The sequence below is a fragment of the Astatotilapia calliptera genome, chromosome 6, assembly GCF_964374335.1.
Source record: "Astatotilapia calliptera chromosome 6, fAstCal68.1, whole genome shotgun sequence".
NCBI lineage: Eukaryota > Metazoa > Chordata > Actinopteri > Cichliformes > Cichlidae > Astatotilapia > Astatotilapia calliptera.
This window is the reverse complement of record NC_137427.1, coordinates 21764951-21790150: the sequence shown is the minus strand read 5'-3', so window position 1 is coordinate 21790150 and position 25200 is coordinate 21764951. Positions and strand designations below refer to the sequence as shown.

The 25200-nt window shown below is 42.5% G+C and overlaps 1 protein-coding gene across 3 annotated transcripts in view; it reads right to left on the bottom strand.

Annotated features, from left to right (window-relative positions):
• ndst3 (N-deacetylase/N-sulfotransferase (heparan glucosaminyl) 3) overlaps positions 1-24612 on the bottom strand; it is a 48535-nt gene extending 23923 nt beyond the window's left edge. For 2 of the 3 annotated variants that reach the window (XM_026171061.2, XM_026171059.2), the window contains exons 1-6: positions 24128-24612; positions 21096-22397; positions 12315-12402; positions 9842-9996; positions 8341-8526; positions 1851-1979 (exon numbers count right to left, since the gene is read on the bottom strand). In XM_026171061.2, coding sequence (XP_026026846.1) covers positions 1851-1979; positions 8341-8526; positions 9842-9996; positions 12315-12402; positions 21096-22094 — 1557 coding nt within the window. In that variant the 5' untranslated portion in view covers positions 22095-22397; positions 24128-24612. Of the gene's footprint in view, positions 1-1850; positions 1980-8340; positions 8527-9841; positions 9997-12314; positions 12403-21095; positions 22398-22504; positions 22524-24127 lie in introns of those variants that run through there. The other variant, XM_026171060.2, reaches the window with a different exon arrangement.
• Positions 24613-25200: the final 588 nt, after the last annotated feature.

Here is a 25200-nt window from a genome sequence, read left to right as displayed (position 1 = left end):
AAATCTTGCCTCTGACATATGCCCTCCATTCAATAATAATTAAAAAGAGTAAAACTAACACTGAAACTAATAAAAACAAGCACCAGGTACTTTCTTGGCATCATCATAGATTCCTAAGCAGTTCAATTTCACAGATATCAGGGAAAAGTCGAATTTATAAGCTGGAGCCAGCCCATATATCACTCAGCTGATGTTGGCTTATCACAGACATACTCGTGCCACTGTTTGCATTATCCAGCATTTACCGCTATCCTTTTCTTTTGACAGAAAGCAATGCAATAAAAGATGCTCGGGGGGATGTCAACACATAGTTTGTCCAGTACAGCAGTCCCAACTCTATAGTCTGCAGTATTTACAGCAGTATGTCTGCACCACGTAGAAGAGTAGCATCACAACTGGGCATGACAGAAACAATAGAGCCAAATTGAGGTGTGGATGCAGGTGAGGAGTGATGTCTTCACAGAACAGAAAAGATTTCTCAGCATCAAACCCAAAAGTCCTGAATCAATTGGGCTCCAATTTAAGCCATGGCATGAATTAGACAGGCTCTTGCTAAATAGCATGTAATTAACATGACTGATGTGACATGTTCAAAGTGGCCATACTTTTAGAGCCACAGGTGACCCTTTCTGCTGCTACACTTTTCCTGCTAACTCAGTGTATTAATACAATCTGTCTCACTCATCGTAACAATACATAACAAGCAGCGCCCCTAATCACGATGCTGGTTAGACAGAAAAAATTGTGCTCCCTCTAGTATTTGTTCCGTGCCAACCACCTAGTTTTGTCTATTATTAGAAAGCTATTGTTGCTGCAAGGGGAAATGTAAAACACTTCATGTTTGCTGGAGACTTACCTGATTCAAAGCAATTATAAAAATTATGTAGAACTCAATACATACTGATTCCTATTAAGTGTCATTTGAGAGCAGAGCAGCAATTATTGCAATGGAAACGTCGTGCATTATTTCCTTTTAAAACACTTCAGACTTTGTGCTTAAAAGAAGAAAACGGGAAGTACTGAGGAAAAACAGAGAAAATGAGACAAAAAGAAGGAAAGAAAAGAAAAGAAGAAAGAAAACCTGAGCAAGAAAAAAGAAAGACAGACGGAGACAAAGCGGTGCAGAGACAGAAAAAAAAGAGGCAGATTGGGTTGTTGTACGGAGCTGCACTTGACTCTCTGATGTTCGGTGAGTTCTGACAGCTCCTCTAGTTCAGCGCTCCCCTACCTGACACTTCAGTAGAGCCTACTGCTGGTCTATGAGCGTCACTGTGTGCGTCTGTGCACGTGCACGCTCGTGTGGCTTGAGACAGAGGCGGAGAGAGAAAGAGATTGTTTGGGGACAATTCCTGTGAATTTCTCTTGTGTGAGTGCGTGCACTCGTGAGGATGTGCACATGGATGAGTATCTTAACTGCCACCAAAACCTAATTTTGTTCCTTAATTCAAAGCAAAATCGAGTTGAGCTGACATACACAGCAGGGGTAAGTGAGAGGGGGAGGATGCGTGCGCGGAGTGTGCGTGCATGCACGCCCGTGTGTGTGTGTGTGTGTGTGTGTGAGAGAGACAGCAACCCCCCTGTGGTGAGACCTAATTTAAAGTGGGGAGATGAACACAGCTCCACAGTGAGAAGCAGCCCCTGACAGGAACAGAGACAGACAGACACACACAGCAAAAATAAAACAGAATGAACCAGACAGAGAGGAAGCTACCTTTAGAGCGAGAGCAGGAAGCCCTGTTGGTTCTATAAGGTGAAAAAAAAAACCTAACTAAAGTGCTGTCTTTCCCTCCCTATATCCATTTGCATGAGAAGTTGTGTGTTTGATTGTGGGCGTGTTTTCTCTGACTCACTGGGTTGAGCAGCACGGTGAGAAACAGCTCTCCCCCACGGATGCTTTTGTCCAGTTCTTTTGGTCCTCCGGGGTATTCCTTATAGTAGATGGTGTGAGTAAACAAGCCACACGTTTGGCGAGGCAGCACCTACACACAAAAACACAGACACAGACATATGATATATTTTCATTTTAAGTCAAAAGTGCGAATAAATAAGACAAATATCATTATCCAGCACTAATTCATGGCAATAATAATGACATTGGGACATCTCTAGCCTTGTTAGACTCCTGGGCTCACTCGTTCAGTATTCCCAGCTCCTTTTTCAGTGGTTTTTATGTTGAGAACTGGATGTATGTGTAAGTCAGTTTACTGGCAAAATAAAGAAACTCTGACACTACTTGGGTCATTCTGTTAATTATATAACTAACACTGCACCATGAAAACATGGCACAACAATGCTGGTCAAAAAAAAATAAATGCATTTTTGTGCTAAATACATATTTTCGGAGGGTACTCGCCCAAATCAATGTATAGAAAACTTCCAGGTTTGCATGCAAATCTTGGGTGGAGATGTTGTGTGAACCTTTTCTCAATGAAGTTTTGGATACCTTTAGTGCAGCATTTAGGCTATATTGATGTAAAAAAAAACTACAAAATGTTGAATTCACTCTGACCACTATAATAATGACTAATGGGTGAATTTGGGCTTACAGTTTTCACAGAGCATCAGAAAAAAGTGACAGCAAAATAGTTCTGATTTTTTGTAGAGGCTAATGTAGCCTTGAGCCTCTGGCTTCAAGCACAGATGAGGAGCAAGCTACAGACATCTGGTGACCTGGTTTTCATTTTCAGACTTGTAATCTTCATATGACATCTCTTTAAGCAGTTTATCCAATATCAAACCGTAAAGCACTTTATATATATATTTTTGTAATATGGTGTGATCTCAATATTCCTGTGATCACACCTTGTTAAAGTGAGGGAATTCCCATTTAAGAGGCATATGAAACCAACGTGATGCAATGATTTGAAATCGAAAAGCTACAACAGCTGGTCCTATGTGAGCTTCTTTTTTAAACTACAGATCACTCATCCATTTCAAATGCAACATACAAACAAACCAGGTACAAAGATGGCGTAAAAAATAACAGCAATGACTCGGATGACGGATGTAAAGATTAAATGATGATAAGATTAAATGTGCAGCTGTGTGTCTGTGTGGCGTTATCCAAACAGAAAATGCAGACATCTGAGCAGGTCATTCTGATGTGTCACACAGCATATGGCATTGTTAACTGCGTACATCTGCAGATGGCTCAAGTCACAGTCTTGCGCAGTTCAACAGACCTTATTCACAACTAGCGCTTTGACTTGGCGTAGGATTAAAAGGAAAGGCGTAATTACTAATGGTTTTATTCAATTCAGGTGTTCCACTTCCAGGCCCTTTGGTATTGTCCGTGCTGGCTAACTGGAACGTAGCCATAATAGAGCCATTATTATTATTATTATTATTATTATTAGGTTCTTAGCTCTACCTTTACTTTCCTCGTAATGACAAGTCAACATGCCGACTGTGAAAAAGGTTTATCAGAGCCCAATTAATGGTGTCAAAAGAAACACCACCCCCTGCATCAAGTGTGCTTGAGCTGTGTGTCCTAAAGTGCTATCCAGCCGAGATGTCTTCACCAAAGCAACAGAGACCTTGTTTTCATGCAGGTGTGCAGCACAAGGCATTGGTGATTAGTTAAATCTTCCTCAGGCACTGTTCAGTTTTTTTCACCTCACCTGCACCTGTTTGGTATTTTGGTAACTTGCTGTTTACTGAAGCAGGAGGAGATGATAACAGATTACTTTTAACCCCACCTCAAGCAGGTGCACTGTGCACCTTTGGCCATAAAAATACATAATAAAAACACCCCACACCCTGTACAAACTGTGTAGCTAGGAACCTACATACAAAAACTGGTCCAAAACGTCAGAAAACTGAACTGAGTAAAGACTGTTTTTTTCACCCCCAAAAGAAGTACTAGAAGTTAGACTGTTCATGCAAACAAACATTATTTCTGTTAATTTAAATGATTTTCCTGCGGAGATATGGAACAATGGGGGAAAATGAGAGGTTGCCAGATCGAGGGTTTTAATGGTTGATAAACTAAATGTCTTTTAATTAGTCCATTAAATGATTAAATGAAGAGAAGAGAAGAGAAGAGAAGACAAGACAAGACAAGACAAGACAAGACAAGACAAGAGAAAGGGTCTTTCAAAATAAGTGCATTAACTTCTTGTGAAGCACTTCTCTGTGTGAAATAGAGAGTAAAAGGCTGGAAGCACAGATATTGGTTTATCTATAAAACACTGCAGAGTCAAAAAGAGAAAGAGGGCGAGAGAGAAAGAGAGATGGAACCGGAGAGAGTGAGAGAGAAGGCCACCAGAGCCACAGACACTCAGCACTATTTCACCAAACCAATTATCCACAGAGCTATAGCTCAAACTGATATAGTACATTTTAAAAAGAAATGCACACACACACACACACACAAGTATGCATGTTTGCACATCTGCACGCGCATGCATACACACAAACACGCAGACACACACGCAGCACAGCCCCATATCTCAGTGTGATTTGTTCTGATACTGTGGGTCCAGTGGGTGGCTCTCAATCTGCTGACAGAGACACACGCGCACGCCGATTTTACAGCCTTAAGACAACTTCCTGTCCTCCTCGGAACAAACAAAGATGGAGCGAGAGGCAGAGGAGAAAGAGATTAATCGACAGAAATTGCGGGAAAAATTGGAAGTGAAAAATGTGAAAGGTAAAGACAACGGGAAGGATGTGAGTGATGTCCCAGAATAGCAAGACAATAGGTCGGGAAGCGAGATGAAGCATCAGAATCTTAAAGTTCATCAGCTAATTTATGGTGAGCTCATTCGAAACTTCATTTTTAACTCGCGTGGAGGTGCACATTTATACACACATGAACCACCACACAAGCTGCCTCTCAGAAAAACTGTTCTGCCTCCGTGAGCTATGCTCTGATTTTGTTTTGTTTTTTCTGGCCTCCCTTTGCTATTTAGTCAGTGTAGCGTGCAATGTCTTGGAGCGAGAGATGGGCCTTTTCAACACACTGGTTACACTTTAAACACAGTTTGATGTCACCACAGTAATGTCGCCTAAGTAGCTGTCGTGTAGCTTTCAGTCACATCACTTGATCTTAATAAAGATCTTGATGAAGCTCGTGTGACACGGGTGCATGGGTGGCGTGTCGGGGCAGCGGTTTGAGCCCAGGCTGGAGCCTTTCTGTGAGGAGCTTTGATGTTCCTCCAGTACAGTAGGTTACCTCCGGGTACTCCAGCATCCTCCCACACGCCCAAAGACATGCATGTTAGGCAAACTGGCTGATTGGATGGACGTGAGGTATGGCCATGGAAGTGCTTTAAATGCACAGAATAGTCTTCTGTGGATAAAAGACTTGTAGTCTGCAGTGCTTTGAGTGGGGTGTAGGGCTAGAAAAGCGCTATGTAAATGCAAGTACTTTACATTATGAAAAAAAGCTTCAGAACAGCTAATAAATTCACCTCGAGGCGAGATTAATTTTTTAAACTGTGTTTTTCCAAAAACCAAAAGCTGGGCAAGTTCATCAAAATGAACATTTTAAGACATCCAATAATACTACTTCCTTTAAACACAGTGTTAATGAGGTTAAATTGAGCTTTTTTTAATATATTATACGATTAATGTGCATTGTTTTGAAGGCTTCTATAGGAGTGATTTAGTCACAGCATGTTTGGGTTACCTCGTAGATCACCAGTGGCAGATTATTCTGATTCACAGACCTGCGTTTAGTGTAGGATGCCGGAGGCAATGTCACCACATGTTTTTTTTTAAATACCATTTCCTCCAACATGTAAATGCAGAGTCTGTACTTAGCAGTGACGGGCGAGTCCATCGGTCCGCGGTCTGATTTTGTGGAAGCAACACGATCAGGAAATCAGTCCCTTCATTTCCTGCCTGAGCTCAGCTGAATATATCTAATTTGCATATGTCCTTGCCCACTGTCAATGTGGATGAATATTTCCAACTGAGAAAACACAAAACAAGTTTGTTTCACTATTCAAAAGTGTGTCATTACAGCCTTCACTTAGGTTTGAAAGACAAAAGGAAAAAGTGTTTCAAAGGCAACGCTTGGACAGCGATATCACTCCTGTCAGCTGTAAGCACGGAAATCTCTTTGTTTTGTTTCTGAGCATCTGAAATTGTTTCAGTTTTTCTGTCAGCAGCTTTTCAAGTTCTTCTGACATAAAACACAAACAATTTTATTTGTGGCTTTTCTTCTTTTCCATCTTTCTTTGCGATGTGTTGTTTCGTAAAATTGTTTAACAGGTATGTATCCGCTTTTTTCCCCCTCATGTTTTGCTTTTCTCTTTATTGAATTCATTGATTCATAAGTTTTCATAAATCCTTACTATTGATCACGCACAATAACTTATTATAGCCTGTCAAAAAGTGAGCGTGCCATTGTAATGAGAGGAAGTAGGATTACGTCGATGTCTTTTATGATGCTGTCATGAGAAAATAAAAGTAGACTTCAGGGACTGATTAGAAAATTGACATAGCTGTCTGTTCAAATTGTTTGTTCGAGACCCTTATATGACAGAACAACACGGACCGGTAATTTTGGTGTCAGATGTGATTGGTTCTTTTGTCAATAGGGGAACTGTTGTGCACACTGACAAAGAGCCTGACTGACAAGTGAATGAAGAAAAGAGGGGGAGGCAGGGGGAGGGATGAAGGCAATTTGCTTAGGTGAAATGGGTGACAAAAGTTTTATTCTATTGTCGTCTCAAATGGCGACTGATGAATTATTTATTGGAGCATAAAAGTGCTAAAAATGCTCTCATTACCAAACCTTTTTAGTCTGCGGTACATCCTGCACATATAGAAAATAAACCTAAAGAAAAGCCCAGCCCGTCGACTGCACTGGGAAGCCATTAAATGTTAAATTAACGTGAAGCTGAGCATGCGGTGAGACAAGGTCAAAGAATTCATATCACATACACCTCTGCGTACACAGAGAGGTTACACACCATGCACAGCATCATTGATTTTTTGTTTAGGGGGCCGCAAGAAACAATCATCATGCAATTTACTATTCAGCAAAGACTTATTTAAACACAGACGGGAGTCGTGCGGGTTTTTTCAAAGCAGGATAAAAGAACAGAGCCACAAAGCAAAACATTCAAACAGATTTAAGCTTTTTTTAAGTTCAGCTGCTCCACAAATTTAGAATCTGTTGTTTTAATTCCAGTCAGAGATCTAATATTTATTTCTTTATTTTTTTTCATCTGCAGGGAAGGACACTTGTTAATGTGCCTTGAGTGCTAGAGTCAGTCCCACAGAATAACATCTTCAGAGAAGAGTCATCATTTTATCTGGCCAACCTGACTCACCAGCTTTTGTCAGAATATGCTAGAGGTGGGCAGATCAATCGAAATATTGATAGTACCGACACCAATACTGGTATTGGATCTATGCTAGCACGATATGATCGATACTTTGTTGTAACTCTAACTGAATTGTGTTAAATTAATTACTTTTTGAAAGATGAAAACTATACCTCTAATGTGCTCTATGAAAAATATCTGAACCTTTTTGTGTTGACTGTCACATCTGTTTTATTTATAGACTATTACACGAACCAAATTCCTTTAGAGACGGGCACATTTACATTTACAGTTTAAAAAATACACGAAAAACTGAAAGATGTGTTTGATTTGTTTTGTTGTACTTTTGTTGAAATTAAAAATCACAGTAATTTAGTGGTCATTAAAATATGTTCAGAATTTCCAAATTGATGATGATTCATCGCAAAAGTTATGACACACTGATCTCCTCTAGATAACTTGCCTTTATAAGTTAAAAGTATCGTTATTGGCCATCCTGGCCCTGTGTTTACTTAGTATCGGATCGATACCAAAATCGGCAGCGTCACACAGCACTAGAAAATGCACATCTATGCATGGTCTGCCAGGCCAAAGTGTTTTATTAAAAACATGTCTGCACACAGCACCAGCTCTGACTTCTATCAAAGAGGAACCCGCCACAACACAGAGCTGCGCAACAACAAGCTTAATGACTACTACTTCTAGCCTGAGAGAAGATGAAAATAGCAAAAAAAAAAAAAAAAAGGAGAAAGAAACAGCAGGGAAAATATAAAATAATGAAATAATCAGAAATATGTTTTCAGGAAAAAAAAACATGTTTTGAAATGAGATATTTGACAGCCTGTTTTTTGGAGCGGGGGGGTTGGCATTTAGCTGCACACAAAACGAGGCATGTTCAGCTATAAATATCTAACAGGTAGATGGGAAGAGCCTAATTGGTTTTCATGCATTTGCAGCAATATGTCAATTAATCAATGTGTATTTATCCACATGAGCAAGGAGGGATGCATTTGCATGTATGTGCTGAATGTGAAGCTGATCGCCTGCGTCATCTCCTCACCATTATGCTGTTGTGGATGAAGCCCTTACGGTAGCGGGCAGGTTTGAGGTGGGGGTACTCTTCAGTGCTGGTGACCCGAATGTTCCACACACGTTTCCAAGCCTCATACAGCTGCAGGTGGACCGGGTAGACACCCGAGTGGTGAGGGGCCACAGCGTAGCCCATATCCACCGGGATGTTGTGGTTCTGGAGAGAGGAGACGTGCAAAGACACGAAACATGAGGTTTATACACATAAACAAAGAAATAATGGCATGCTTGCAGCTCCCAAACAAAGGACTTTGTAGCACATAAACAGCCTGACCTTGCAGATGAAGCACGTGCCTTGTACCGTGTTTGTTATGATGCTGGCCTTCGGGTTGGAAATTAAAAAAAATATATAGTTTGTACGAGCATGTGTGCGTGTGTGTGAGGGTGGATGGTTGCCGGGTGCATCCCGAAGACTGATGGTGTTGTCCTTTGCTCTGACACACACCTACACACACTGTCAAAGCTAAGCATCGGCGGCCAAAGGGGATGAAGGAGTGAAGTGTGCATGTGTGTGTGTGTGTACAGCAGAGGCTAGTGATCAGACTTTATGTTCACGCTCACCTTCAACAGCATGAACCAACCCCTCCTCGTTGTCTCGCGTGTGTGACAACGAATTCCAGCACGGTCATACAAATCATTTTTTGCTCGCTCACACAAACACAAACACATACACACAGGTACTAACAAAGCAGACAAAATAAAGCAGTGCAGAGCAACAAAAAGCACTCAACCTTGAGGGCTTCAGATTAACCAGGAGACATTAAATAGGACTCAGGTGTCTTTTAAAATAAGTGCATCATTCCCAGCAGGGATATTACATTTTATTTGTCTGTCGGAAGCAAAATTGTTCCTTCGCTGCTGCGCCCCAACCAAGTCTCAGTCTGTTAAAACATGCCCATATGCAACTAATTTGTTTAGCAGGAAGTGTAATCTCCCCAAACATTTGTAAATATATCATCAAACATAAAATAGCACAGTTTACATGGCATATGTTATCGTGTTTGATGTCAAATCGCAATATGAAAAAGGCACCAAAACGTCCAATACACTTTTTAATGACTCCAATTTATTAAATCCAGACACACCTATATTATTGCATGATTTTAAGCATGAAAACAATTCAAACTGGTGACTTATAAAAATGTAATTCCCCGCAAAGTTGGCATAAAAAGGGAAATTATCTATAGGGACTGAAAGTGGCTGTAAAAATGTTTACATGTGCTCTAAAGTTGAGCAATTTATCACGGGAATAATCTTTCGGCACTGACTCGCTTTTGAATCCAGCCTCATGTGGCCACGCAAGGAACTGCAGTTTTGCAATGGCTTCATTTTCAGCCCCACACATCAACATAGATGCCCTTGAAAAAAGTGCAGTCTTGGGAAATTCGTATGATCAAGGACCCACAAGACGAAAACCACACTGACAGAGACGGTGAAAGAAATATGTGTGCGTGCTTGCCCATCCATCTCACCAGAGCAAACTCTTTGTTGAGGACCATCTGCTCCAGCAGTGAGGACTCATTGTGGAAGAGGTGAGGCTGCATGTGGCTCCACATGTGGGGGAACCACCAGAACTCATCTACATACTTCAGTAGCAGATCGTCTCCCTCGTCCTCCTCTGCTGTGCCTACGCTCACAAAAACGCACAAACAGAACAGGGCAAAAGGAGAAATAAAGCATTAAGCACCTTACAACAACAGGCAGATTCAGATTACGTCCAAATGAGTGCTATCCATAGCTTCCTGCTGGTGCAGGGTTAGATAAGAATCACTATGCAACCCAATTGTCTTAAGGTTGTGTTACTAAATATGGTAGTCCGATACCATGGAGATGATGCCATAGCAATAACAGATGCGATGGAGATGTGTTCTAGTCTGCATCAGATTTCTTCTAATTATAATCATGTTCGGCCTCACCTCGATTTTTCTTTTCCAGTGAATCCCACACCTTCATTCTCTTACTGCAGATTTAGACAATTTAAGTAGAAAATCAATAAGCACTGTCCTTGGAGCCAGAAGGCAGCGGAGGATCCAATGCAGTATGTCATAACCTCATAAATGTGTTAAATGTGTTACTGTGCAACTTTAAATCTAAAGCTATTAAATAACATATATTGGTTTTAGTGATGATGTGATAACATATGCACACTATAATTATAATTAGAACCATGTGGGTCACGTTATTCCTGTATGTAAAGGATGGATGTAGCTACCCTGTTCTGTTGGTTAGTCCCATCCTAAAGCCTGTCACCATCCTGATGCTTTGCAAACAGGTGTGACCTGTCATACGTGGATCGAACTAAGAAACTGAGGTGCATTCGTCATATGCCAGCTACTTGAAAATTATACGGTAGCTATTCCCAAATGCATATTCTGATTGTTGGTCTCTAACTATGGCCATAATTTCGAAAATTACAGTTTTTCTAAATCGCTTTGGTGCAACTCTCACACCAGAAACGTCATTCTCACTGTTCTTAACGCAGTTCCCAAATCAGTAACGCATTTCCCCACTGACATCAGGCTTTCTCATTATTTTTATGCACACTGCTGTAATTTTACACGAGCTTCACTGATATTCGTATTTCAACGCTAAAAGTATTTGTTAGTGTGTCGAAGCAGTTCTCATTTGAATGCCACAGCTTGTTAAAACCGTGTGTACTTTTGTGTGTCAGTACCCTTCATCTCTCACTTTCCTGAATACTGTCCAGTATTGCATTAGTGTTCTCAATCAAATCACTTCAAACTTATTTCAAATATTTTTGAAAGAGCAAGGCCAGCAACACACTGTCAGTGCTCGTAAAAATAAACACATGTTCTCAATAGCCACAGCTACATGCCATGTCACTGCTAATTAGACACAAGGATATACTATACAAATACACCCACTGGTCACTTTATTAGTTACACCTTGCTAGTACTGGGTTGGACCCTCTATTGCCTTAAGAATAGTTTGTGTCATAGATTCAGGAAAGCGCTGGAAATATTCCTCAGAGATTTTTCTTCGTGCTGACACGACAGCAACTGCGTGATGCTGTCAGCTGCTTATTCAAATTTCCCCTTCCACTACATCCCAAAGGTGTTCTGGAGCACTGAGATCCACATTCAGTTGTCTTTCTTCCATATTGTGATGCTCAGTTTGAACTTCAGCAGGCTGTCTTGACCATGTCTACATGGCTAAATGCTTTGAGTTACTGACATATGATTGGTTGATTAGATATTTGCATTAGCGAGTAGTTCAACAGGCGTACCTAATAAAGTGTTTGCTAAATGTAAGTAGTGTGATTTTAGTGGACTACACAGTACTTGGTGGTATGTTCTGAGACTGTTTTCTGTGTTCTGATGCATATAGTTACACATGCATCATTTTGCATTCATTTGAAGTTTCAAATAAATCCTTCACATTTCTTCTTTGTGACTGAACACTTGTTACTCCACATTATGCCTACATTTTTGCAGTATTCTTTATAAAGTCACTAAGGCTTATCATAAAAATACCAAACTATTTGGTGTCCAAGTCCTAAAATGGTGATGAAAGGGTTTGTATTCATTGGTTCATTGCAGCTGCTAACTGTACCAAAACAGTGTAGTTTATACTTCTCTGCAATAAGTTTCCCTTTCTTAGAGTCACCTTAGTGGAATATTAATTAAACTATAAAGATGTATTTTCGTCATGTTGATTCATGTATGGAAAAACTGCCTTTCAACAGGAGAAAACCTCCAGCGGAAACAGGCTCAGGGAGGAGCGGCCATCTGCCGCGACCGGTTGGGTGGGGAGAGGAATAGTTGGTGTGGAGCACCCACAATTTCATTGTACATGTACAACGACAATAAAGGCTATGCTATTCTATTTTATTTGATTCTCTTAAGTATGTACACATCATTTTTTGTATTCATCATATTTAAATTATTTTGCAAAGGTTAGATAGAAAAACATGAGAAAACCCACCTGTGTGGTAGAACTTCCCAGAGAAGCCCAGATTAAAGGTAAAGTTGGAGATCTGAGAACGAAGCTGCTTCTGAGTATCAAGGAGAGCCTGTAAACACAGACAGACAGTCAGACAGACAGATAGACAGATGCAAAATAAAAGCAATATGTTTATTTCTCCCCAGCGAGTCTACACATACAAATTGGTTTTAGATCTTGTGTTTCTGTGATGTATATTTAAGTGAGCACTTGTTCCTTCGACAGCTGCCAGGATGGCCGTATGCTCATGTCAGTATGGCTGCTCAATGGAAGCAGTCACCAATGTGCTCTTGCACTGTGTCTCATTATTAGAGTCTCCTCTTTTGTTTTCTACATGCACAAGTCTTCCGTTCCCGTACTTAAAGTTTCTGCAATCTCTAGTTTCAGTGCTCGAATCAGGATTTTCCTCACTTATTTAATGACTTCATTAGTTTACTGGCCTTTAAACAAAGACTCTGTAATGAGTGTTAACTAAAGAGAGTCGCACACTCTGCACACACACACACACACACACCGACAGTAATGCAAGTTAATGAAGGTCAGTGCATTAGTAGCCTCTGGAGGGTGGACTAATACCCCCACCCCAATACACACACACACACACACACACACACACACACACACACACACACACACACACACACACACAATCTCCTCCCTTCTGATCACTGTTTCCATCCATCCCTAACATTACCAAGTGAAACCCTGAATATCCCTGCTGCCTCTCTCTGTCTCCCTTTCTCCTTCTATTTTTCCATCTTCCCACTTGTGAGAACCTGCAGCTGCCTCTCTGCCCCCCTTCCCCATTTGTCTTCCACCCCTCCCACCCTTCTCTCAAACTCCATCTCTCCCTCGCTTGCTCCGTGAAAATGTCACATTCTCAGGAGACAGGGCTGCTCTAATTTGAAAGGAAGGATAAAGCACCATGGAGGAAAGAGCGCTCACTCTCCCTTTCTATAGCCCTCTACCCCTGCTCCCTCCCCCGCGCTCTCACACTCTTCTTGCTATCGTTGCACTTCCTCGCCATTTGCACCCGCAAATATTTTGTTTATACTTAAAACTCTTGTAATTCTCTTTATATCTCAGTCTGCTGGGTCTTTCCGTTGGGCTATAAGCTCCACGTCTCCACTACCAATCTTTGTCATGCCGCTTTTAATCGATCCCCAGGAACCCTCCGTGATTTACGAGACCTGAGCACAGCTGAACTGAGAGCAAGGAATTGGTTCCAGGCAGTCTTCCCCACTCCCGCGCTCCGTTTTCCCCTCTCTTATTTCCTCCCGAGTGTGTCTCTCAAACCAACAAATACACAGACACATGCGTGGAGTGTCTTCATTAACTCTAATCTAATGGTGCTGAAGATGGCTGCATGCTGACAGATGTGCACAACTCCCTAATCTGATCCCCTGTCTACTCTGCTATGACACCCTCTATATCTTACGCACACATGCACACGCGAGCCAACGTGTGGATAGAAAGACTTAAGAATTAAATTAAGTTTGTAGCTGAGTGCTTTGCATGGTAACTCAATCTACACTGCCTGATGCACTTGGTCAAAATGTATTATTAACGCGTGTGTAGATAACTGTGAGACTCGGCGTAGGTGTGTGTCCAAGTGTGCGGTATATTAGTTTGAACGTCTCATTTGTATTCTGTTACCAAACATCCACAGAGGAAACAGAAGAGTCACAAAGAAAATGTTTGCTGCTTTTAGCATGTTTGGCTATGAAAGTCAGCATCATGGCATCTCTGTTTCATCGTATGGATTTTTGGGACTTTATCCCTCTGCTCTGGAGGCCTGAAGGGGTCATGTCTGGTAAGATAGAGACTGAAGCGTGATGACCCGACTGTCTTCCAGTCCTCGTCTTGTGTTTTACTTCTGTAGAGACCTCAAAGACAGTTTTGTGTGCAGATACTTCAGGATCTCACGGTTTTCTCTTATCTAGAGGGAAGTAAAAAGGAACCTATCTGTGGAAGGATAAACTTTAGAGCTGGATAATCACTAACACCAGTGCTCATCGCTCTTCTCCTTTGCTTTTGAAACCCTTTACATGCAGGTCTTCTGAAAGATTAGACCCGCATAAGGGTAAACCTGTGTCTCACTAAATATTTTCCTCCCATTTCTGACTCGACACATACTTTTACTGTGTCGCAGCATAATTGTGAACAGAATGTGTTTTTAAACTCTTTTTTTGATGTTCCATTTTTTGGGGATTCTAATTTGAGTCCTCCTGAAAAGGATTATTCTGACATGAAGCGCTGTGAAAGGGACAATGTGATGTTGACAAATTGTTGCATCAAAGAAGCTGCTATTCAGGAGCCAACTCTCACATTGTAAACATCAGAGAAGCAACTGACAGGGTGATGTTTTTTTCTTTTTTTCTTTTCAAAACTCTCGGCAATTACAAAAAAACCTTTACCAGCAACAAATAACTGAGACAGGGTTCTCAACCGTGCGTCAGTTCTCGAGTGGCTTTCCAAATCCATTCAAAAGCTAGATTTTGGTGGGAAATTAATAAAGAAAGCTGAAAAGAAACAAAGAAGACAGAGTGTTTTGTTAATGCCTCGGTGATAGCAAAGCAAAACAAAACACAGCAGACACTAATCAGAAAAAAACCAACCAAAAAAAAAGAACTCAGTGCGCTCGGTGAACGATTGCTGTTTACTGCTTTCAAATTAGACCCAGCTTCTCAGAGTTTATGAACCACTAAAGTATGTGCAGGTATGAGCAGGGAGAAGCGTGGGTACATGGTGAGCAATAAATAAAATAATAATAATAAAGGGCGTTCACTTCCTTCCTTTAATTCTGCCTCTCAGAGGGACAGAGACGTCTCCTTGTGCTGGTTTTCTTAGCGGAGCTGAAAAAAACAGAGCCCGAGTGTCTGCTGGATCCTGAGAATAGTTTTGAAATTGGCCAAAAGTGATTCTCTCTGGTAGGCAAAGTGAGAGTTGGGAGGCAGGACTATGCAGGGCGCGAGAGATCCTTCCAATCCGAGCGATGAAGGTAAACGCACACACTGGGATTAGCGGTCGAGCAATAGCCCTAATTTCTGTGCCCAATCCCACTGCTTCCTAACACTGCTAGTGTCAGAAGCGATGCCAGTTGTTTCTGTGTATGTGCGAGCGGTAGTGTGCGTCGGCGCGTGTACTTTCATGTGTGTGTGGAGGAAGAGTTGCCAGCTAGATGTTGGAGTTCAAACAGATGGTAGACAGGCATCTGGACAGCTGGCACTCACTGCCTTTCAAAAACCCTTTACAGCAACCACCTCTTCACCATATCCCCATTCTGTCATTCTTGCATTTGCACTGCTTCTTTTTCTCCCGTTCCTTTTCCTTTCCACAGCTCTAAGGCTCACTGGGATATCTAAAATAATAAGAGCAATTATAAAATAACTTATTTTAAGTCGAATTTTTTTTAACACACAAGTAAATTCGAAGGCGAGAGAAACAACAAACAAGAGAGGAACACTTATCGAGTTTTAATTCCTCTGCGAAAACGAAGCGGGTCAAAGTTCTTGATTCATCTACATGAGTGCTTTGTGCCTACACTGTATGTGCGTGTAATGTTAACACTAGACCAGCAGATTTAACTGGGTCAGGCATCTCTATTTGATGAGCAGAAAGAAAACCGCACTAGTTAATGCCAGCCTTCCCTTCGCTCACTCTTGCCGTCCCTATTCCACTTCCACGCTCACTTGTCAGATTCAAGTCAGTGTAGCCTATTATATTGAAGCATTTTTACTAAATCATCTATTCACTTGCATTTACGTTTCCAAGGTACTTGTGATTGCTTTGGCATCGCCATACTCACGCTAAATTCTACTTGGCAGCCCCTCAAGGAGTTTGAGTTTCAGTGATTGCAGTGACTGCAAAACCTGCCTCATTTTGTGGGAGAAAATAATGGCCCGCGGCCACATTCTTAGAGTTTAATTGGAGTAAAACTAGAGCACTGACAACAACTGTTAATTAAACCAAATGAGTTATAAAGATATATATGCATATATGTTTTTTTTAATAGGTAAATGCTTTCTTTGCAGTACTCTTTACAACACTGGTGACTGTCTTAAAAAATAATTAAATAAAGACAATTTAATCTTGCAAATTCATTTCCCTAATAGCATATCTGCAAAAGTTCTCTGCAGGGTTGGCTGTGATCATTTCTCTCGCCCTGATCGGGGGGATGAGTGAGAGCAGATGTCAGGATGCATCATGCTGGAAGCGTTATCCCGCTCTCCTCTGGCATCCTCTATATAATTTCTTTTTCTTCTTTCCCACCTGCAATGTTGTCATTTACCTAAAGGGTACGTGCTTTAAATGATTGTAGCACAGACAAAAACAAAGAGCTTTGTGTGCCTGTTGTAACAAAAGACCCTAATCAATCCTCTTTCTCGAATCTCCTTGGCTCTGCACTGATTTTTTTGTTGTTGTTTAATTTTTCATCCACTGTTTATGTCTTTTTTAATTCATTAGTTACGTAACAGCATTTGGCAAACTGGCAAACGGATATGGAAAGAGCTTAGTTTGATTGACTTAAGTTGCAAATGTGCATCATACTTAATTGGGTCTAAAGATTAACTAGAAATTGGATTGCACAATAAATTAGAGACAACTAAGCCAAAAACCTTCACTGAAATCTGTATATTGCTCATTTTGTGTAATGCCATTTTTGTTTTCAATTTAAGGTTAAATCAAAGCGATTATAAGGATATTTTAAAATAAAAGACTTTAGCTCATTTATTTATTTGAAACTGGCGTGCTGCACATTGTTTTCGGCCCTGTGTCAGGGAACGCTGCAAAAACCGGGCCTTCTATTCAATCTTACAGACAAGATGGTACTTTACGGTTTATTAGGCCACATGAAAGTGGCAACTATTTGACTCGCTAAATAGAAAAAAAATCATGAAAATGGCAAAAAAGAATTGCCTGGTTCTGTTTCCGTAAACACAATTTAATCTTATTTACTCAACTATTTGTTTCTTACAAGTGCAAGATGTGGACTGGGGGTACATAAAACATGGCAAACTGCGGGCAGTTTCCTAAGATATGATGACATTTCTAGCGCTGGACAATTGAATATATACGCATAAGAATATGAGGGGAGAGTTTATGCAACACAGAAAAGTTCTGTGTTGGCATGAGGCAACCGTGCAAATCACAACAATCCAAAACAATCTTTTTCAGATGACTGCAGCCCCGTGTTCTGAAAGAGTGTGCATGTCATGGCATCTGAATCCACAAGCAAGATGCATGTTTACACTAGTGTTTCTTCTAAACTTGATGATGCCACTACAGGAAACACCTTGGAGAGGAAGAGAACGAGAAGGGAGTCGAGAGAGAGGCTTAGAGAGGAATACAGATAGGCCAGAGATAGTGATCAATGACTCAGGCGAGGAGGAAGGTGTGTGGAGGAGGAGGAGGTGGAAGGGTGGAAAGGTGGAGGTGATAAAGAGAGATCTGAAGATGAGGATCTGACACCTCCCTCAGGACCACTCTGAGGCGGAGGAGAGGAGAAAACCTACACGCATGAATTAAAAAACACAACCACTGGCACAAGTATCATTGATGGGAGCTTTTGACTGGCATCATTCCTCATTTTGAGAAATGTCATCCGTGGGGTGCCTCCCTGTGAATCATTTTAATAGAGGAAATACAGCTGTGTGTGTAAGTCTGTGTGCAGACAGAAAGGGAGGGGGGTGTAGGTATTGTTTGTCACCAGATGAACTCGTGGGGTGAGACTAATGACGAGTGCAGAGAGAAGGAGGGTGGCATTTTAATTGGTCTCTCTCTCTCTGTCTCACTCCAGTCTCCTCTCGGAGAGAACATGAGACTGAATGCTGGCTCTGCAGAGGTAAAAAGGGATTTCGAGCACTGCTCCTGCAAACATCTTGTTCCACTAATTGATCGATAACATTCCGTGTTACATACTTTGCTGCGATGTTGAACATAAGCTGCCTTCAAAGCACCGGGGAGGATTGTATTTGTCCTTCAAAAGTAGTTATTGTGGTATCTTTCATTTATTTTTTCATATCATCTGTCAGATGTCACATGGTTGAATGAAACCATTATGAAATATGAAAAAAAAAAATGCTTGGACAGACCTTCGAGCCGCTTGATTACGGGAGATAAAAACGCCCTTTAATATCATCACAGTCATCAGTCGGTCACTTCTGACCCAAATTGAATCAACAACAATTTACATATTTTACTCCATAAAGCTATCTCCATCAGACCTTGGCAGACAGCTCGCTTTTGTGATTAAAATGATTTTGCCGAATTCTGCTAGTTTTCATCTTTTTCAGCTGTCACCTTCACACAAAGCCAGATGTATATTACGCACAGGGTCATCTAATATGAGTCATCCCTTTCAACAGCTTTTCAGTGACATCCTGCTCGAAGGGACGGGCTTGTTTTTAAGAGCCCATCTGAAATCTAAGCAACAGCTTTTACTACTCTGTCTCTGCACCGTGACAGACGTAGCAGAAAACAGGGGAAATGAATGGGTGGATCACATCATTATGAATGTTAAAGCCCTAACATCACCTAATATTGCCTCCAAAAAAACGGCTTCAACACATAAGAGCAGGTTTGCCTCTGTCAGTCGGGATTGTTCTGGCTCATTCTGCAGATGCTCTGTCGATTTTTGCTGGCTGGCTCAACACCTTTGTGTTTTTTCTTTTTTGTCATTTTTTAACTGGACCACTTTTTGCAGTGTGCACTTTACCCCCGCTGGGGTAGGCCGCTGCTGCTGAATGTCAACACCCAAGGTTTCCCAGCAAAAACACGGCATTGTGACGACGTGATTAAAGTTATTCGCTTATTTGTCAGTGGTTTTAATGTTGTGGCTGCTGGTGCATGTGGTAAGTTGCCTTACTCATACTGTAATCTGACAACTTCACCCGAGGCTGTCCATCTCTGAGGGGACAGCTGCTACAAATCATCATATTCCTGCTCCCTTACTTCCTCCCTTCTGATTTCTCATTTCCCTTCAGCATTTTGTTTCTCTGAAAATGCAAAGTTAGCTTCTAGCTCTTCCCTTGGGCGCAGCGCTCTAACTTTCTCTACCTCCCCCCTCCCGCCCTCAAACTATTTTCCTTTTTGATCTTTTCCTTGAGCTTTCCTGTCTGCAATTGCCAACTATCCTGAAGTATAGAGAGACGAGTCGAAATATGGAGGTAATGTGTTTCAAATGGCATCCCTCCCTTTTTTTTCCTGATCCTATCTCTCTCTATCTATCCATCTCCTCCTCTCCATCGCTTACTCTGTGCGCATCTCCCTGCCCTTCTGTTATGGCACTGGTTCATCCTCATGTATATTTATGCTACAAAGCTGAAGAGTCAGGCAGACTTAAAATGAAAACTCCAACTAGGGAGCATTTGTGTGTTCATTTTGTGAACGCGCAAATGCGCTCAGCAATGTGTGCGAGAGTGTGTGAATATGCACTCTTTTATCCTTTTTGGATAGAAGCATCTTTTTTATATTCAAGGGTGGAATTCCTCTCCACTTCGCCACACACTGCATTCCTGCTTTTTCAGCCCTCTCCATTCCTCTCATCTCCGGCCCAAATTTCCGCCACGGACAGGTGCCTCATTTTTTTGTCAGTGCCTGACAGGACAGGTGAAAGTGACATTCTAATCTAAAGCAGTAATTCAGGAAGCAACCAACCACACACACACACATTTCTATATCACGTATATATATCCTGTGACTGCAGGGGGATGAGCAAACTCTTCTCTTCTTAGCTCATGCACGTAACCACATAACAGCAAAAATCTCACCTTCCTTAGAGTCCTCCCCCGACACGCACACACAAACACCTCCGACAGTCGCACGGACCGACACACTGCTATACATGAAAACCCCCCCAAAACACAATTTATTTTGCTTGAACCTCTCGGAGCGAGAACGCACTGGGAGAATGTGACCAATGATTTCAAACAAAATTCCTCCTGCTGGGGAGATTTATCCACCCTCCAGCAAACATGAAATACTTTTTCTCTCATAAATATTACATTCACTCAACATTTTAAGTCTTTGGAAATATTTTACTTTGCCACGCATACATCACTTAGGTTCACGGCTCTTTATCTGCATATATATATATATATATGTGTGTGTGTGTGTGTGTGCGCGTGTGTGTATGTGTGTGTTTGTTCATGCAAGCGTGTGTTTTGAAACAATAGCTGTCCTGAGAGGCAGGCTGCATGGCTGACTCTCCTTTAGTTTTCCTAAGAGGAGGAACGTGGGAAATAGGAATAAATGCCATTCATCTTTTGACTGGCTCATTCACTACCTCTCTTTCTCTCTCTCCCCCTCTCTCTCTTACCCCTCCTGTTTCCCCCTTTCACACCACATCTTTGTTCCTTTAAATGGCCCCTTTTGGCTAAATCTCCATTTGAGAATACCCTCTCGTTGTACCCCAACAAATATGCACTTGATACAACAAACACACAGGGGCCTTACACACATACAAAAGCTCCTCCAAATATCTCCTCAGAGCACTCATGCCCGAGCTAAAAAAAAAAAAATCCTCTAAAATACTCTCCTGGAACAATCTTCTGCTGAGGTGACTTACAGTGCAATCGGAAAAATCTCCTTATCTCCACCGCTGCACTGCCATCAATTACTGTTTTTAGAAGTTGATACCAGAATGAAAAATCTAATCCAACTCAACTGACCCGACATGAATTCATCCTCCTTATCCCTATCTTTCTCTCTCTAATTCACATTATCTCACACACACACACGCATGCCCCAGCACCATCATACCTTCACATCCTTGGCATTCATGCGTGTCCCTTCTTTCCCCACAAAAATGTCATCTATATCCACCAGTATGTGCCGGTCCAGACCCAAAGTAAGCTTCCTGTCTGTGAGGTAGGAAATGGCATCCACCAGGATGAGTCTGTGGAGCCAGTAGGCCAGTCCCTGGCCAAAAAGCACTCTCCTCACCCCATCGTATAGTCCCATGTCCTGTACCACTGTGGCCTGGAGGCCTTGACTGAACCCAGGCCCTGAATTATCACCGCTGCCTGCGCCTCCACCCTCCTTAGCCCGTGCGTGCAGCACCGCCTGGTATGTGGAGTGATTAGAGGAGAATGAAGTCCAGTCTTCACCGGGTAAAGGTCCTCGATCTGTCCCGGGTTTGGTAAGGTGCAGAAGAGGTGAACTAGAGACCACACAACAGTCCCAAAGCGCCTGGTTGGTCCTAAGCACCAGTGGTAGTCCTCGCAGTTTGAGAGTAGATGGGGAGTTTTCCGTGGAGCGATAGAAACCGATGATGCCCACTCTATACTCAGTACAGTACTGATGCAACAGCTGTCTGTTCCACGTGTCTGCATTTGCATACTTTAACAGATTCTCATAAATGATGAGCGAAAATCGTCCACGGCCCTTTTCTGTAAGTGGCGGAAGGTCGCCCTTTCCTGAAGCAATCTCCATCCGGAACTGGAAATGTGCCGACTCCAGTATAGCTACAATGTCTTGGCCAAGCTGGGAGTACTGGGACTCCACCAGTACCAAAACTACTTGGTCAGTGTAGACATGTGTGTGAGGAGGGTTGGGAGGATAGGGGTACGGGAGCTGACGATACGGGGACATGGAGAGCGGCTGGGAGCAGGCGGGCTCAGGGGATTGTCCGAGCTGCATGGAAGGGGAGGAGTTCGTAAAGAGAAAATAGGCAGAGAGGAGCAGGGAGACGAGACAGCAGGAGGCCAATAAGAGCAAGAGCCTTCGTAAATGGCGGCGGAATCGGACGGCCACAGTCATTGCAACCTGTTGAGGGGTCGTGCGCAGGAAGAAGTGACGTCTTTTGTAGTTTGTTGAAGTCTAGCGAGCAAGTCCAGGAGACAGAGCGTTTCTGGAAACCCGAGCGATTGACTAGGCGTGAGACAGGAGCAAACCCACAAAGCCACTCAGGTGTGTGTCATGTCACCATGGCAGTCGGATAAGGGAGCTGTGCCGGATGTCAGGGAACAAAGGTCTTGATTGAAGCAAAGTAGCCGAGGTGCTCGACTCCCAGTCCTCGTAGTGGAATCACGTGCGCAGATGGAGGTGGGCGATGATTAATATCTGCAGGGAAAGGGGACAAGGAGAAAAGAAGAAAGAGTGAATTTGCCGGGCAAGGTTGAATAGTATGCATTAGTTCTCTGCGTGCCTGCTTGCGGGTGTGTGTGTACCTTGGTTGTGCCACCCTGGGGAATGTGAGGGCACAGCTGGTAACTACTGTGCTGATTGAAAACAACTCGCATCCTTAGGGCTTAGCCAACCTCTGGCACACACACACACACAAATAACATCACAGTTAAAAAAGCACAGACACAACACAAAAGTCAATCCCCGCGAATAAACAACAGCTGGTTGTGTGTTAATATGGCTGTGCAGGGAGGTGGATATGGGCTCAACTAATCACTCCTATAAAGTTCCACTGAGAATACATCTAATTGCGCCAAACTCTGTGCACCTCTGTCCCATTTCTGAGCCTAATCATCTGAAATACCACAAAATTAGAGTCGGAATCCTTTAGCCAGGAGCACTAATCTGGGGGGAGTCCATGACAGTACAGAGGAAATGAAGAGCGGGAGAAAAGCGTAAGAATAAGACAGACAGAGAAAAAGAGCGGAGAGGGGAAAAAATGCAATGAATTATAGAAAGAGACAAAAAAGACCAGGATTAGCATCTTAATGTATTTGCCGGGAGCCAGGGAGAGAAAAAGATCCCACAGCATCTCTTACTCTTTCTCCCCCCCATCCTCCAATCCAAGTTCTGTCATTTTGCACCCTTCTTCTTCTCTCCTTCTGTCTCTTTGAATATCAATAGTCTTTCCTCATGTTCTCCACCCTTCTGTCTTCCTTGCTTTTAGTGAACACGAGAAACAAGAAGGTCGCAGAGGAAGGGGGCTTTAAATATAACACCAGAAAATGAAACAGGGATGATGTGAAAATGTATTCTTTTTATCTCTACGCCAACATGAAGAAGATAGTTGTATGATTTACTTGAAAAAAATATATGTCATCCTAACTGGGACTTGAATTAGGAGTAGTAGCTCTGATAAATGTGTTCAAAAGTTACACCCGCGTGAAAAATGCGGAGGATACTCTTAGAAACAGAGCGTAAGAGGCGGATAAAGAAGCGCCTATGACTTAGGGACAGGTGAGTTTCTCAACAGCACGGTTGAGCTGATTGAACCTGTTACTCTATGCATGCATGTGCCCCACTGTTGGAACCACAGGAGGGCGCTGGAATTGGATTAACATGGACAGTTGGACGGCTCATGTGGAAGTTTTCGCCCCTTTTTTAATAACTTAATGCGCTGTTGTCGTTAGTAAGAAAAACAACAGGAAACAGCTCTTGCTTTGCACATTTTGTCAATTTTAATATGAAACAAAAAGTTTGTGCAGCTTCGAATTTTTCAAAACTGCAGTTTTTAGCTAAAAAAAAGAAGGGAATTTTGGTGTTTGTCACAAAATAACTGTTGATGGTTTATAACTGATATTTTTTATCTGCGACCTTTCTTTAAAATCCGAAAGACAAAAAAGAAGCTTTAGATTAACAGTGTAGTTCTTCTACCTATATTAGGAAGGCTGAAGAGGGTGGGAGAAAAAACACAAATTTAGTCTTCCGTCTGTTGGACCCACGGAGACAACAATACCTCTTTAAAAAAAAGCAGGTGGCACGCACCACAGATTCAGGCAGCTTGAATGAAAAAAGGCTAATTCAAACTTAACAGCAGGCAATAAAAGAGTTTTCCAATCCGCTTTCTCACGCTGGACTTTATCTAAAGAACCGATTCGCCCACTTACCTTTAACCGACCACGAGGCACCGCCGTGCGGGGAGAGGGGAGTGGTGAGTGTGCAACGCTGCTTCGGATGAGTCCAGAGCTCCGGTGTCGGTGGCGCACCACTCCCGTGTGTTTCGGATGCTGAGGCGTTGTGCCATCTCTCTCTCTCTCCTTCTCTCCCTCTCTCTCCCTCTCTCCCCTCCACTAGAGCAGTAGGGGCGGCCAGCCGGAATGATCCGCTCTCCTCCCCTCTTTCATCATTCTTCGCTCTCTCTTACTCTCCCTCCCCCTGCTGTCTCCTCTCTCGGTGCGAGCTATGCTCACTTGTCCCTTTATCTCATCTTATTAAGGTGGAGATTAGCTGGTAGATATCCGTAGACGCAAGAGGTGCCCGTAAACGACTGGCTGCCGCGCGTAAACGCCGCGGTTTAAGAGCGCCTACACGAGTGGAGGTGAGCTAGGGGAGGGAGAGAGAGAAAGAGAGAGAGGGAGGTGGGAGATAGAAAAGGAAGGAGGGGTGGGTTGGGGCTCGGTTTGATTGACACAAACAACCTTTTTCTCGGGCATCAGCGATCACGGACCCGGTAAAAGCTCAACGGCCCTTTAGTTGGTGTTAGTTGGATGAGGGATGTCACACACCGATACGCACCGGTGCAAGTTAATGGCGCGCTTTTACCGACTCTCTCTCGCTCTCATCGGACAAGTTATAGTACTCGAGGATGAAAGAATAAGAAGAAAGGAGTAACGCTTTAGACTGCAGCCAGGTTCGCGTCACAAAGAATATGACCAGTGCCGGGAAATGTCTTATAATCACTATTCAAAGCACCCTGACTCATGCATATTTGCCCACATGTGATTCAGCCTCAACGTGACTGATTTTGTACATGTCCATCAAACAGTCACAGCTTTTCAACCATGAGGGGTATTGGTGGGGTGGGGAGTGTTCGTGTTTCTTTCTTTCTTTTTTAATCTTTTTTTTAAGTTGTTCCCTTTTTACATTCTAGTAGTTCATCAATCTCTTTAACCTAATTGTAGCGACACACTCTAGCTCACACAAGTCTCCATGGAGCTGGTGGGCCCCTCATTCACATCAC